Source organism: Chinchilla lanigera, unplaced genomic scaffold (assembly GCF_000276665.1).
Source record: "Chinchilla lanigera isolate Chin_1 unplaced genomic scaffold, ChiLan1.0 scaffold00010, whole genome shotgun sequence".
In the NCBI taxonomy this organism is placed as follows: domain Eukaryota; kingdom Metazoa; phylum Chordata; class Mammalia; order Rodentia; family Chinchillidae; genus Chinchilla; species Chinchilla lanigera.
In genome coordinates this window covers 11600245-11614298 of record NW_004955411.1, presented here as the reverse complement: position 1 = coordinate 11614298, position 14054 = coordinate 11600245, and the positions used below count along the sequence as shown (strand labels likewise).

General features: G+C 41.6%; 1 protein-coding gene across 4 annotated transcripts in view; it reads right to left on the bottom strand.

Moving 5' to 3' along the window:
- Mrap2 (melanocortin 2 receptor accessory protein 2) overlaps positions 1-14054 on the bottom strand; it is a 46558-nt gene that overhangs the window by 14576 nt on the left and 17928 nt on the right. For all 4 annotated transcript variants that reach the window (XM_013510708.1, XM_005377696.1, XM_005377694.2 and 1 more), the window contains exon 3: positions 10445-10578. In XM_013510708.1, the coding sequence (XP_013366162.1) occupies positions 10445-10571 (127 nt within the window). In that variant the 5' untranslated portion in view covers positions 10572-10578. The remainder of the gene's footprint in view (positions 1-10444; positions 10579-14054) is intronic.

Below are 14054 nucleotides of genomic sequence, written 5' to 3'. Positions count from 1 at the left end.
TTTTTTTGAGACAGGGTCTCACTATGCAGTTCAGGCTGGCCTTGAGCCACTTGTAGACCAGGATGGTCTTGAACTTGCAACAATCCTTCTGCCTCATGCATTTTCTGATCTCTACTAAAATGTTTACCTATGTGAGAATACAGTGAGAATGATTAGGATGTTAAAAAATAAATAACAAGAGCTTATACAGCAAACGTGCTTAAATGCAAAATATTATTCTGATTAAACTATCCATATATACCACTTTTTCTTAAGTGAAAAAATCAGATTAGCAATTTCTTCTGCATAATTCATACTTTTACTGTCCATATTATTACCTACAGACTAACAACATTTATTAACAACTCTGGATCCAAAATTAATGTGCATTTCCTAGGGCCTTAACCATAAATGCCAAGGGAGTAGCAATTATAGACTTTGCCTTTTAATATAGTGAAAATGAGGCATAAAGAAAAGCAACAAAAAATATGAACTCAGTCCAACTAACACAGGGCAATAAAATCTCAATTATCTATGCTATGAAAAACACCATTCAGGTAACAGTTCTACATACTGTACTTTATCAACTGCTGCATACCAAAAGCAAATTCTAAAGTTATACACCGATGTTATATTTAAGTCCTCAGTTTATAGCATAGTCTTGTCATGATGCCTAGCATTTTTCCAATCTGCATACTAGGAAGGTATTCTCAGGAGAACTGCTTTCCCACTGCAAATGCTGGGTTGATGGCCAGAGACAGAAGAGGATGCCTTTGACTTGGCCAAGTCTCCACCCTTCTTCCCTCTTGTGCTCCAGGGACCTGATCAAAATGCACAATAATGTAGGCTAGAGATACCCTCAGAGAAGCCATGAGAGGCCCAAGTGGGGGAAACGGAGGCAGGGAGGAAGAGGGTCATTTGAAGGAGTTGCCCTTACCCAATAGCATTTGCAAATGTTTCCTTGAAAATCTACATTTTCCATGACAGTGTGCCCTAAGTAGCTTTACTTTGTATTCCTCTACAAATAAATTCTGCCTTTTCAAATTATTGTTATGAGTTTTCCCTCAACCATGTCACCTGCCACATGGCCCCACCTCAGGACACTTTCTTACCCTGAGACCTTACAGGGAACAGTAAAAATCCCTATTTCATATCAGGAATAGCTAAAATCCCTTGCAATTTTATTTACATGCCAAGTTTCAGGCAGAGGTACTGATCTTCCCAAAAGTACCCCCTACGGGGAAGAAGTCAAAATAGAGGTGTACACAGAGTGAGGCTCCAGTGAGGCTCCAGTGAGACCAGAGGGCTCAGGAAGTCAAGAGAAACCTTTTTGGTGGATCGTACCACAGCCACGACTTTCACACAGCCCTACACTGTTCTGTCTAGACACCGAGCTACTTGGAGACCAACTACAAAGTAAGGCAGTAGAACAAGTTGCTTAGAAAAATTCCAAATGGAATGTATCATAATGAAATATCTCCCATTAACCTGACCTCTAATGAATGGAGTGAAAGGAGATAGCTGAAAGCTGATGTGCTCTTTTTCTTTAAGTTTTATCTTTTCCATTCTAAGGTAGGACTACAGCAATTACCCTATGCCATTCTCTCTCCTTCCTCCTCCTAGGAATAAATTATGACCTTCTATTTCATGGTTGTAAGAAAAACAGGGTTAATGTATCCTTTGAAAGGAAGGGCTCAAGGCACTAGATCCAGCTCTGTCTGTAAAGACTTCTGCTCCTAAAGTGTAGGACCAGTTCCGTGGTGTGAATTCCAGGCACAGAGCCTCCACTTCTCTCTCAAGTGATGTTCTTACATTTGTCCCAGTGACATATCTTACTCCAAGCCTTTGCAAGGGTGAGCTCTTTAAATGTTTTCTTTTTCTTGCAAAACTGCAAAGTTTTCCAATCTTTTTCCTCTGTTTTTTCACACCTGATTCTCACTGTAAATCTGACTAGAAGCAGCCAGCAATATCCATGCCAGAGACTTAATGTTATGCTGACTTGATATTTCCTTCACCAGATAATGTGCTCCATTATCCTTAAACTCTACCTTCCATAAAATGTCAGAGCATGGACAGAATGTAAAGTTCTTTGCAAAATCTAATACAAATGGCCTCTAGTCCAATTCTTAATAGAATTCACAATTCCTGATTTTTGTCTCAAACTACATCAGCATAGCAGCACATTCATAGCAGCATTCTGGTGTGAGTGCCCATCAAAATGGTCCAGCAAGCTCTAGTTATAACATCCTATGCACTTTTTTTTTTTTTTTTTGCCTACTCCTCCAAACTCCTCCCACAAACCACTCCCAAAGGCTTCTGAACCATACTATCAAGTATAGTCACAACAATCCCATTTCAAGATGCTGATTTTTTGGGTTAGTTTTCCATAATTATGACAAAATATCTGACATAAACAACCTAAAAGGAAGCAAGATTTATTTTGGTTCACAGTATCAGAGGTGTCAGTCCATGGTCATTTGGACCAAGTGCCTTGGAGCATGTGACAAGACAGTACACCATGCTGGGAAATGCATGGCAGAAGACACTGCTCACTTTGGAGCTAAGGATAGTACAATTGCCAAAAAGATTTGCACTATTAAAAAGAAGCCACATGCTTTCACCAGGAAAGGAAGAAAGATGCTTTGAGTGCATCTCAGGAATTAGCAAGACCATACCCATTGTAGGCTCAAAGATTTTTATTTGAGAAGACAGCCACAGGGCACTTTTCTTGTATAATGCCACACAGGAAATTGTTTCCCTGGGACATTATTCTCCATGTTCAGACATCTAGGTACTCATAGGCTGTTACTGCCATGGTGAAAGCAGGCTGGCTACTACTTGAGCCAGTGGCAGACTCTGGCATTGTTCACATGATGCTAGTTTGCAGGCATGAAGAATGCAAGAGTTGAGGGGTCATGGAGACTTCCAACAAGATTTCCAATAGAAATCCTTAGAGACCAGGCAGTGTGTGGTAGAATTAGAGTTGCTATAAACAGCCCCTGAGATTATGATGAATGAAGCTGTGAGAATAAAACCAGAGCTTCCATGAAGACCCCACAAAGTTAGAGATGCTAAGGACATGGAACATCTGCTGAGGAAAACCAAAGCCAGTAAACACAGCTAGGTGAAGAAAGAGGTCAGGTGGGCTGCAGCCGGGAAGACTGTTGAGGTGGGGGTACCTAATCTCTTTGCAGCTCACCTGGCACTTCCATGTGCTCTAGATGCCAGATGTTACAGTTTGTGACTAGATATCCCCAGAAACCTCATGCACTTTTAGATGGGGCTTTGTCAGAGGTAGCTGAATCTAGAATATGTGACTGATTCATGATTCAATGCTAGAATTACAGGTGCTGGGATTAAGGATGAGTGATTGCTGGAGCAGTCCACTGATTGGACTGGCACTGCCCTAATCCCAGTAGACTGGATACAATATAAAAGACAGAAATAGGCTTCTCTCTCTCTCTTCCTTTCCACTGTTGCTTTTGCTGTCCTCCACTGCCATGAATGAGTGACCCTCTCCCATGCCACCCAGCCTTAGAGCCAGCCAATTATGGACTGAAACCTCTATAAACTGTAAGTGAAATAAACCTTTCCTCCTTTAACGTCAGTGTCAGGTATTTTGTCTCAGCCTTGAGACAAATGATATGAAGCTACAGAATTTAATGTTTGCCCTGCCCTGTTTCAGTCTGTTTGGCCCAATGTTTTCATTCTCTTTCCTTATTCCTTCCCTTCTGGAATGGGAATATTTACTCTGTACCATAGTGTTTTGGAAGTATGTAACTTGTTTTCTGGTTTTTACAGGAGCTCACAGCTCGGAGTTTGCCTTGAGTCTCAGAGAAGACTTTGAAATTGGACTTTGGAGTATACTAGAGCTGTTGAGACTTTGGGGACTTGAGATAAGCTAAATTCATGTTTCATCAGCATGAGTCTTTGGAAGTTAAGAGGGAATAGCATGGTTTGGATCTGAAATGACCCCAAAGACCAAGTGCTAAACACTTGGTCAACAGCCTGTGCTGCTACTGGGAGATGGTACAACCTTTAGGAGGTGGAGCCTAGTGAGACCAAAGGTGGCATATTCTTGAAGGAATATACAGACTCTGGCCCCTCCTTCTTTTTTTTCTTTTTGGCTTCCATGAAGTAAGCAGTCTCTTCCAACGCGTATTTCCCATCATGATGCGCTACTGCCTTTCTACAGGCCTAAAGACAACAGAACCAGTGGCCAAGGACTAAAAGCCTCTTAAACAATGAGCCAAAACAAACCTTTCCTCTTTTCATATGTTCTTCTTTTTTTTTTTTTTTTTGGTATCAGGGATCAAACTCAGGACCTTGCACTCAGCAGGCAGGCGTTTGTGCCGCTGAGGTATATCCCTGGCCCCTCCTCTTTTGAAGTTTATCTCAGATGTTTTGCAATAGCAACAGAAAGCGGGGACACTTGGGACCTTTTCACCTCACAGCTCTCCCTATTCCTTCTTGGATAGCTGATAGGTACCTTAAATTAACAGGTACTAAACCGAGCTCCTGATGTTCCTTTCTAAAGCCTGCTTCTTCCTTTCTCTTCCCCATCTCAATCAATAGCAATTCCATCCTGCCAGTTACTCTGACCACAAATCTCTGAAGCATCTCTGACCCTTTTCTTTCTCTTGTGCCCACTCCCACTTCACTGACAAATCTTGTCAGATGTAACTTTTAAACATGTCTAAATTTTATGCACTTCTCACTGCTCTGTTACCTCCCCCTTGCTAAGCCACCATCACTAGCTGTGAGAACTATGATAACAGCCTCCTGACTGGGTCTGCTTCTGATGTCATCACTTTCATTCCTCAGTTGCAGAATGATCCTACTGAAACCTCAGACAGAGGCTATTCTTCTGTTCCAAACTTCTAAATGACTTCTCATTCTGAAAGCCAAAGTTCTTAGCATGACCTTAAAGCCCCCTTACCCTGGTCCCCAGACCTTGCTGACCTCTCCTACTGTTGCTTGCCTTTTATTTACTCTGCTGGCACCATGCTGGCCTCTATGTTATTCCTTGAATATGCCAGATCACCCTATAGAGCTTTCTCTGGGGTGTCTTTCCCTCAGATGTTTTATGGATTAATCTCACACTTTCTTCAGGTCTTTTCTCAAATTTCTCCTTTTCAATAAGGTCTTTACATAGCTGCACTATTTATATGTTTATCTCCTTACCCCACATTCTCATTCTCTAAGCCTGGTCACCATCTGACATAGTCTATTTAGCTAATCTGTTATCTACCTCTCTCATTAGAATACAAGCTCCATATAAAGAAGGTACGTTTATCTTTTCAGTTCACTGTTATATCTCCAGTGCTTAAAAGAGTATTGCATAAGATATGTGCTCAATAAATGCATTGAAGGAATGAATGGATATCCATTCTGCTGCTTTCAAGTGTATGTCAGATATACACCCACTTCTAATATAGCATAAGGTTTAACACTTGATTCAAAACCGAGGACAAGAGATGAATTCACAATGACTACAGAAGGCTGTTTCTCAGGAGAAAAACTTCAAAAGTACAGAAACTTTCATTTTAGTAGACAGAGGAACCTACTTTAACTAAAGATGTAGCTATTGTTCCCAAGTATGGCCAGATAGGGTAATGACAATAACTGTTACAGTTATTCCTATTTTTAATTAATGCTTCTCTTTGAAATATTCTTCTCTTCTTTTGAAACTTCAGCTAACCAGTTTTATATCTTCCTCAGCAAAATAATATGCCATACTTGAAGGGTTAGAATAATGGATTTTTAAAATGGAAGAGATTGTACCAATGTACACATTACAATGGTGGACTTAATTTTTTCACTTTCCTGTATATCTGGGGGTTTTATTTTTTGTTCTTCTCTAGGTCTGATATTGTGAGGTTCTTGACACTAAGAACATCTACTTATATCAGTTTTGAGACATCAGAACAGTAAGTAATACTGTTATCGTTTGTATCTAGATGTCCCCCCAAAGTCTCATGCAGTCATGGGGCAGGCTTCTAGAGTTTGTGATTGGTTCATGGTCCAATGCTGGGATTATAGGTGTAAGTGCTATACCCATCCTGGGGTAGATAGCTTCTATGTAACACAAGGGACAGAAAGAGTCTTCTCTCATGCTCCTCTGTTTTGCTCTTGTAGATTTTGCTGTCTTCTGCTGCTGTGAACTGTTGCTCCTGTGCCATGCCACCCTGCCTTGGAGCCAGCTGATTATGGATTAAAACCTTCACAAACTGTGAGCTAAATAAACCTTTCCTTCCTTAATTTTGGGTATCTGGTGTTTTGTCTCAGCAATGAGAGAAAAGTAACTAAGACAGAATTTTATACCAGAGAACTGGGGTCATTGCTTTGACTGAAACTGACCATGTGGTTCAAGAGCCTTTGGAAATGGCTCGTGGGAAGAGTTTGGAAAGGTTCAGAGATGTTGCCTGAAAGAATAGAGCTGGAATGCCTTCAGCTGTTCTGTGTGGGAGAATCTGGTTAGAGCTCAGAAGACCAGAAGGCTGATGGAAATCCAGCTGGTAAAGACTGGGCTTGTGAGGTTTCTGCTGGAAAGAAGGACCACGTTGGCTGTGGGACTCCAGACGATGTGTGTTATGACTTGGCAAAAAGTTTGTCTGCCTTTTGGTCTTGTCCAGAGATTTTTCCTGAGACTAAGATTAAGGGTGGCGGACTAATCTGGCAGAAGAAATTTCAAGGCAGTTGAATGTTGAGGCATGGATAGGGGCTTTGGCCAGATTTATGTTGTGAATCAAGAGCAGAGAGCCCAGCAGGATTATTTAAAACATTGTGAGTTTGGCCAGAAAAAACTCCAGTAAAGCTTTGAACTGCAAACATAGAGCAGAGAAGATCCTGATTGCTGAAAAGGAACAGGAAAATAAAAAAATGGCCTAAGGACATCACAAGATGCAGCAAGTCTCCACCTTTTGTAGCCTCAAAACTGCAAAAATGAAAGACTTTGCTTTGAGGAAAAAGCTGTAGAGCATCATGTTTCAGAATGGCAGCTACCACACTAGGTTCCAAAATGGTGGTGGCTGCACCAGATTTCGGAGTGGCGGCAGCATAGAGAATTTGTTCCTCAGAACTGGATTCAGAGTGCTCAGCAATCCAGTCACTTGACTCCTACAGCCAAGAAAAAAGAAAGCCTGGCTACCGTTCCTGCTGGAAGCAGACCTGGGCATCATCCGCATGGCGCTGGTTTTAGGTGCATGAAGAATGCAATAGTTGTGGGGTTAAGAAAGCTTCCACCCCAATTTCAGAAGGCCTGGGAGGCCAGGCAGTGTGCCCCTGAGAGGACAGTGTGTGAAGCTGTATGGGTGAAGCCAAAGGTGCAATGGAGACCCTAAAAGTTTGGAGAAGCCAGGAACATGGATCATGTGAGAAAACCTGCAAGGAGGGAGCAAAGTGGGCCAAAGAGAGAAGCTGTGGGAACTACAACCATAGAGGCAGAATCATGTAAGCCCTTTGGAGCTCACAATTTACCACAGATTGCTTTGGATGTTCCACATGGAACTACAGGACTTAATGTTGCCCTGCTGGATTTTGAACTTGATTTAGTCCCAATGCTTTGTATCCCCCTATTTGTACCTTTTGGAATGCTGCTTATCTTGTGCCACTGAATGTTGGAAGTGTTTAAATTTTCATTTGTACAGTTGATCACAGTAAAGAGTTTGCTTTAGATCTTGGAGGGGACTTGGGACTTGGAGTTTTTAGCAATGCTGAAACTGTTAGAATTTTGGCAACTCTTAAAGATGGACTACATGCCTTTTGTATAAATGGATGTACATGAGTCTTTGAGGGGGGCAGGGGTGGAACGTTACAGTTTGCATCTAGATGTCCCCCCAAAGCCTCATGTAGTCGTGGGGGCAGGCTTCTAGAGTTTGTGATTGATTCATGGCTCAATGATGGGATTGTTAAAGGCAGCTGAGTTGGATAGAAATATTATAGGCAGTCAGCCAGGACCAGGCCCTCGAAGGAGCCAGTATGGAAGACAAGATACCTTGCAAATAAAGGTGTATTTGCTGTGGACCAGACCTCAAGACAAAGGATTAAACAAATGCACCCACATACCTCTCTAGGGATGAATATCATGGATTGATATTCTAAATAGGTAGCAATCACCTTGAAAAATCCAGGAAGAGTCACTAGTCCAACCCCCTACAGGAAAAGCCCCTGTTCTGTATTCATACCCACTTGCTACTGGCTTCCCCATTTGATCCCAATTAAATCAATTTCACCAAACACTTGTAATCTTATTGGCTGACCATAGTTTTGTCCCACCTCATGCCTGCCTTGTAATTTCCCATTTTCCCTATGGAGGTGGCCCGCCTCACCTCATGGTTTTGCTCTATAAAATCTCTGAGAAGGACAAGGTCCTTGGCAACCCACTCAGGCCCCCTTCTGTCCCTCCCTTGGACAGAAGCTCCCTTTCCCTCATTAAATGTATTCTGCTCTTAATCTCCGTTTTTCCTAAAATTCATTCCTCAATTTTAGAGAACACAAATTCATCCAGATATCGTTTCAGGTTGGGAGTTTCTGTTTTCCTGTATCAGAATTATAGGTATGAGTGCTATACCAGCCCTAGGGCGAGAAGCCTGCATACAGTATAAGTGGGGGAGAGTCTTTTCTCATGCTCTTCCCCTTTTGCTCTTGTACCTTTTGCTGTCTTCTGCTGCCATGAACTGTTGCTCCTCTGCCATGTGGCACTCTGCCTTGGAGTCAGCTGATTATGGACTGAAACTTCCACAAACTGAGCTAAATAAACTTTTCTCTCTTTAATTTTGGGCATTGGGTATTTTGTCTCACCAATGACAGAAAAGTAACCAAGACAACTACCTTGGGCATTTTAGTATTCTCTTGATGGGAATGTCAAAACCAAAGCAGCCCTCATTAGTAGTATAGTTTTTAAAGTAAGTATATAATGTATCACAGCAGTGTCTGCATTTTACATGACTTTTTAAAAGCTATAATCACTTCTACAATATAATATTCTCACAAAATATTTTTCCCAGTTGTTTCAGGAAATGCAGCAACCAAAACTGTAACAGCAGACCTGTCGTGTATGCCCCTAATTTAAGGAAAAGAGACAGGATCAAATCAGCCAAAAACATAAAGTTAATGCAAAAGGTCACATTACTGGGAAATAAATGGCAAATTTGCTTTGTCGTTTTGATTTCCACTATTATTTATAATAAGCAAGCATCCTTACCTCAAGATTGTCCCAGAAGAAGAACAGATTACATAAGTGAATTTAGGATGATTTCACACACAGACCACAAGAGCCTTCCTTCAGTGACAGCATATCCTAATGGTTTCATGTGCTTTTTCTTCCCTTAAATACTAAGAAGGCATCAGTAAAGGATTGTTATGGTTGATACATTGTGTCAACTTGGGGAGTCTAGAGGTTTGGCTAAGTGACTCAGCAGTTCTGCACCTTGGGGTGAAAAGGACATGTCCTTCCTGTTCTAGGATGCTGTTCATTGTGCCAATGGTGAGAAGTTTGGAAGGTTAACTACGTGATTCAGCAGGGAGCCAGGGTGCCTACTTTGATTTAGTTAAGGTCTTTTGCTTAAGGAGCAAAAATAGAAAGCCCCACCTGAAACAAATGGGAGAAGCAAACGGGTACAAGGGATCATGAATGCCAAGGCAGGGTGGAAACAACCAAGAAATAACTAAAGGAACAAAAGCACTTCCATTGCTACATTCATATCTCTAATTCTAATCCTTTTTCTACTTCCCAGTGTATCCCATCTGTTTGGACAATTATGAAATTTGTGCCGTGCTATAGATACTCAGTATAAAACAACCAAACATCTCAGCAGTGTTTATAGGACAGCCAAGACAGTGGACAATAATTCCTGCCTCTCTCTTCAAAAAACACAGAGCCTTTTGCAGGCAGCATCAGGAGGACAGGAGCTGAATAATAATATTTCACAGAATTATATGCCTTGTCCTATGCTGTATCATTAATCACTCCAATCACATGAAAGAGAATTAATGCCTATAACATGGAATTAGGAATGGTGGCTAGCTATGCTTGTCTGTTATTATGAATCCATACAAACTGTTTTCCACAGGTCTAGAAAACCAACTGGATTTAAATGATGCTATTCAGTGTGTTTTACAAAAGAAGATTCTTCAAATAATAATTCTGGATTCTATTTTTGCACATAGTTTTGGTAGTTCAAACATTCATAGTTTGTGGGAGCTAGGACAGTTAAAAACAATGCTAAAAAAAAACACTGTCTGAGATTGATACTGATTCACATTGTCTCACTAAAGAAATCTTTTAAGTTTTTCATCCATCAGAATCACCAAGGCCCCCACATACTACCACCTCTGAGCAATTAGTCTGTGAGGAAGAGGTGTTTTGTGAGGCTTTAGAGATAAAAGAGTTCAATAAGGAGAGGGAAGGTTCCAGGGTAGTAATCACTGAACTACTCACAGTGGGGAACTGTGGAAGACTTACATTTATGAGCCTTCAGTCCTTCGAAGGAAACCGGTCCAATCTCATAATACTCATACTCCCAGGTGTAATCGGAATTGGATACAGATTGCTGGAAGGTTCTGTTAGAAATTAACCTCTGGGCAGACATCTCCACCCTGCACAAATGGAGAAAGGCAAGCGCAAACCTGTTAATTCATACACAACTGCACTTACTCTAATCAATTGTGACATTTAGGAATTCAGGAACAAAAGCCTCAAGGGGCTCCTACTCCCCAGGTTAGGTAGAGGTTCTCAGCACCTGCCAACACCTCCCACCATGTGGTCATTATCTTTTATCCCCTCACTAGCCTGCAATGTGTTTGAAATCAGATACTATATCTTTTTTGTGAATTTGCCTCAGTGCATGGCATGTAACCAATTTTCAATAACTAATGATAGAAAAAAGAGAAAGAGGGAGAAAGTGTTCCACAATGTCTAAGGGTACAACTTCAGCCATACCACACATACCTGTGTGAGTATGTAAATCATTTATGGAAAATAAGTAAATCAGTGTAAACAATGAACTAACTCAGCACACACCTATTATGTATCATTAAAGATGCACAGCCGAAGTATAACAAAATGGAGTGAAGCAAAGAGACATGGAGAGCCAAAGCTGCATCATGAAACAGGATCCTCAGTAAAGGACCCCTTATGCCCACTGCTTACCCCTTAGGTTTGTCATATTTTCAGGATTTCCCAGGTATAATCTTTGTTAATGGTGATTATTTTGGACTACAAAATTCAGACTTCTTTCGAAGGCACTGGGAAGCAGGGATTCCAAGAGAAAAGTCAACACAACCTGAGTCCAATTACTGGGTAGCTGCTGTGTGCAAGACTGCCCTCTGCAGGGTGGGCAGAGACCCATGAAACACAGACCAGGGCCCCACACGCCTTCCTCTACAATGAGGAAAGGGACAAGTAGACAAATAGCAGTAATACAGGGGGAAGTCTAAGTGAAACACCAGCCAAAAACTAAGATACATCAAGCAGTCACCACCACTGCACTCACCCTACAAGAACTTTCTGAAGTGCGCTTCTCCTGTGTCACTGTGGGTCAGGGTCATCCACAACTCCCTGTAGAGCATAACTCCCAGAATAGCTAAAGCAAAATCATCGCAATCTTTCTTCCCCAATCATGAGTGTCTCCTTCCCCTCATCCCTTCTTCCCCATCCCCAGACCTGGACCCCACAGAAAAAGATTTCAATCCCTCAGCATATACTGTGCAAAGGATGGGTGCTCAGATCCAGAAATGCCTGCCAGTGTCGGAAACCAGAGTGTGACTCTGAGGCCCACTCAGACAAATCACTCCTCCAAAGGCAGAAAAGAATATGCCAATCCTGATTTGGAAAAGACACAAATTATAAGGAAAGGTGACCTTTAAGCAAGTATTGAGCCCCCCTTCCAAAGCCTGCACAGGAATAATATAAAACCATTACCACAGTATCATCTTTGGCCTTTTAATTATTTGAACATGAAGCTCTTTCCCTCAAAGATAAAATAAATTTCCTCAGGAAATGAAAATTAACAATACAAACTTAAGAAACAGTATCCTCACCTATAAGCACTTCCTCTAGCAGAAAAGAACTGTGACAAAAGCCGAGGAGTGTTCAGGGGCACGGTTCAGAAAGAAATGGCAGAGCAAGATAAAGCCAATCTCTGAAGGAGGTATTAAGAACTCCATGCCACATAGGAACAAGACACTGGATGGAAGTCAGAAGGCCAGGGCCTTCATCTTTGCTCTGCCTCCATTTCCTGTATCTTTAGGCCATAATTTCAGCCCCATTTTCCTCATCTGCAAAACTGACCATGACTACCTGGAAATACTATTGTAGGATCATCACCAGCTTGGACCACTTCTTGGGTCTCCTCACTGGTTTTTCTGCTTCTGCTTTGAATTTTTATACCAATGAGTCTTTATTCATTGTATTTTCCCAGGGAAATAAAAAGGGAATGGAAGAGTCAGAATGTATGTTATTAAATGATTAGAAGTAGGGAAGGAAGGAAGCACCCTGGTACAGAAAAATGAACCATCAAATAAATATACATCTGAGTGATGGGGTCACCAAAGCTCAAGGGGACTTAAGTCTAGGGAAGCGGAAGCATGAAAGAACAGGCAAGTACTGCCTTTCCCTCCCTCCCTCCACCCATCCTTTCCACACACTCAAGATTTCACACAAAGCTTTTGTTGCTGGCAGTAAACATGGAGTTACATCCATCTCCCACTGAACAGTTTTGTGGACCCTCTGACATTAGTGTCTTGCACCTTCATAAAAGTTCTTGAGTAACTTGAATAAAATATACATTCCTGGGACTGGGGATTTAGCTCAGCGGCACAGCGCCTGCCAGGCAAGTGCAAGGTCATGAGTTCAATTCCTGGTACCAGAAGAAAAACAAACAAACAAACAAAAAAACGAATATACATTCCTATTCCTTCCCTGGTTCCCTGATCACACTTTCTGCACAGAAGGCCTCCAATTGCTTCTCTCCAGGATGCCAGACTGGGTAGCTTGGATCCATCCAAACAGCACAAAATACGTCAAGAAACAGTCTTGATTCAGGAGGTCAAGAGCAAGGGGCAGGGGCTTCTTGCTCCTTCAGATTTCTGCAGAAGTCATTTCAGCATTGCAGAGATACTTCAAGAATTAAATATGTATATGTGAGTGTTTTAGGTTTTCTTTTGATGGAAAGGAAGTTTGGAGTCAAGTTTTTAGGGCAGATCTTGTCTAGAATATGAAATGGGGGAAAGGGGAACACAAGGAAAATTCAAGCCCTTTCTGGGTAATTTAGTGACTTAGCAAGACTCTGCCTCAAAATAAGAAATTTAACAATGCCTGATAAAGCCCCTGAGTTTGATCCCCAGTACTGAAAAAAAAAAAAAGGATGGTATCTTGGTTACTTTTCTCTCATTGCTGAGACAAAATACCTGACATCCAAAATTAAGGAAGGAAAGGTTTACTTTGCTCAGAAGAAAAGATGTTTCAAGATCTGCCTCTATTCTTACCTCTGGCATCTACTCTCCACTCAGCCAGTCTCAGACATTGTCATTGCTTTGCTTAAAACTTCTCATGGTTTCCCATGGCTCTAAGTGGTTCTTCAAATACCTCTCGTTTTTCTCGTACAGGCTTTTCCTTCTTGCATGAGTATTTTTCCTACCAGCCCCATACTAAACCCTCCCTTTTTCCCTACATATTCTTATCCTCTAGGTCAGAGGTGGGCAAATCCAGATCACTGCCCACTGTACCAGTTACAATCCACTAGAAGAATATAATATATAAAGGATTTGCAAGGTAGGCTTACAACGACCATCTGCAGAGTCAGGTATGGAAGAATACAAAAGGGCTGTCTGTGTGCTGGAGAGCTGGAGCACCTAGCCAAAAGTCAAAGGCCTAGAGTTCACCATAGAGTCTCATGCAAGTACATCAGCTGAAGGATATGAATTGGAAGCCTGAAGATGAATGTCCAATGGAAATGGCAAAGACTGGAGCTCTTCCAAAGAAGCAGAAGCGAGATTTCCTTCTTCTTTCTCTTTGCATTCCATCTCAGCTACATGATTATTAGTTGACCCAGGGTGGGTCTTCCCTCTTGAGT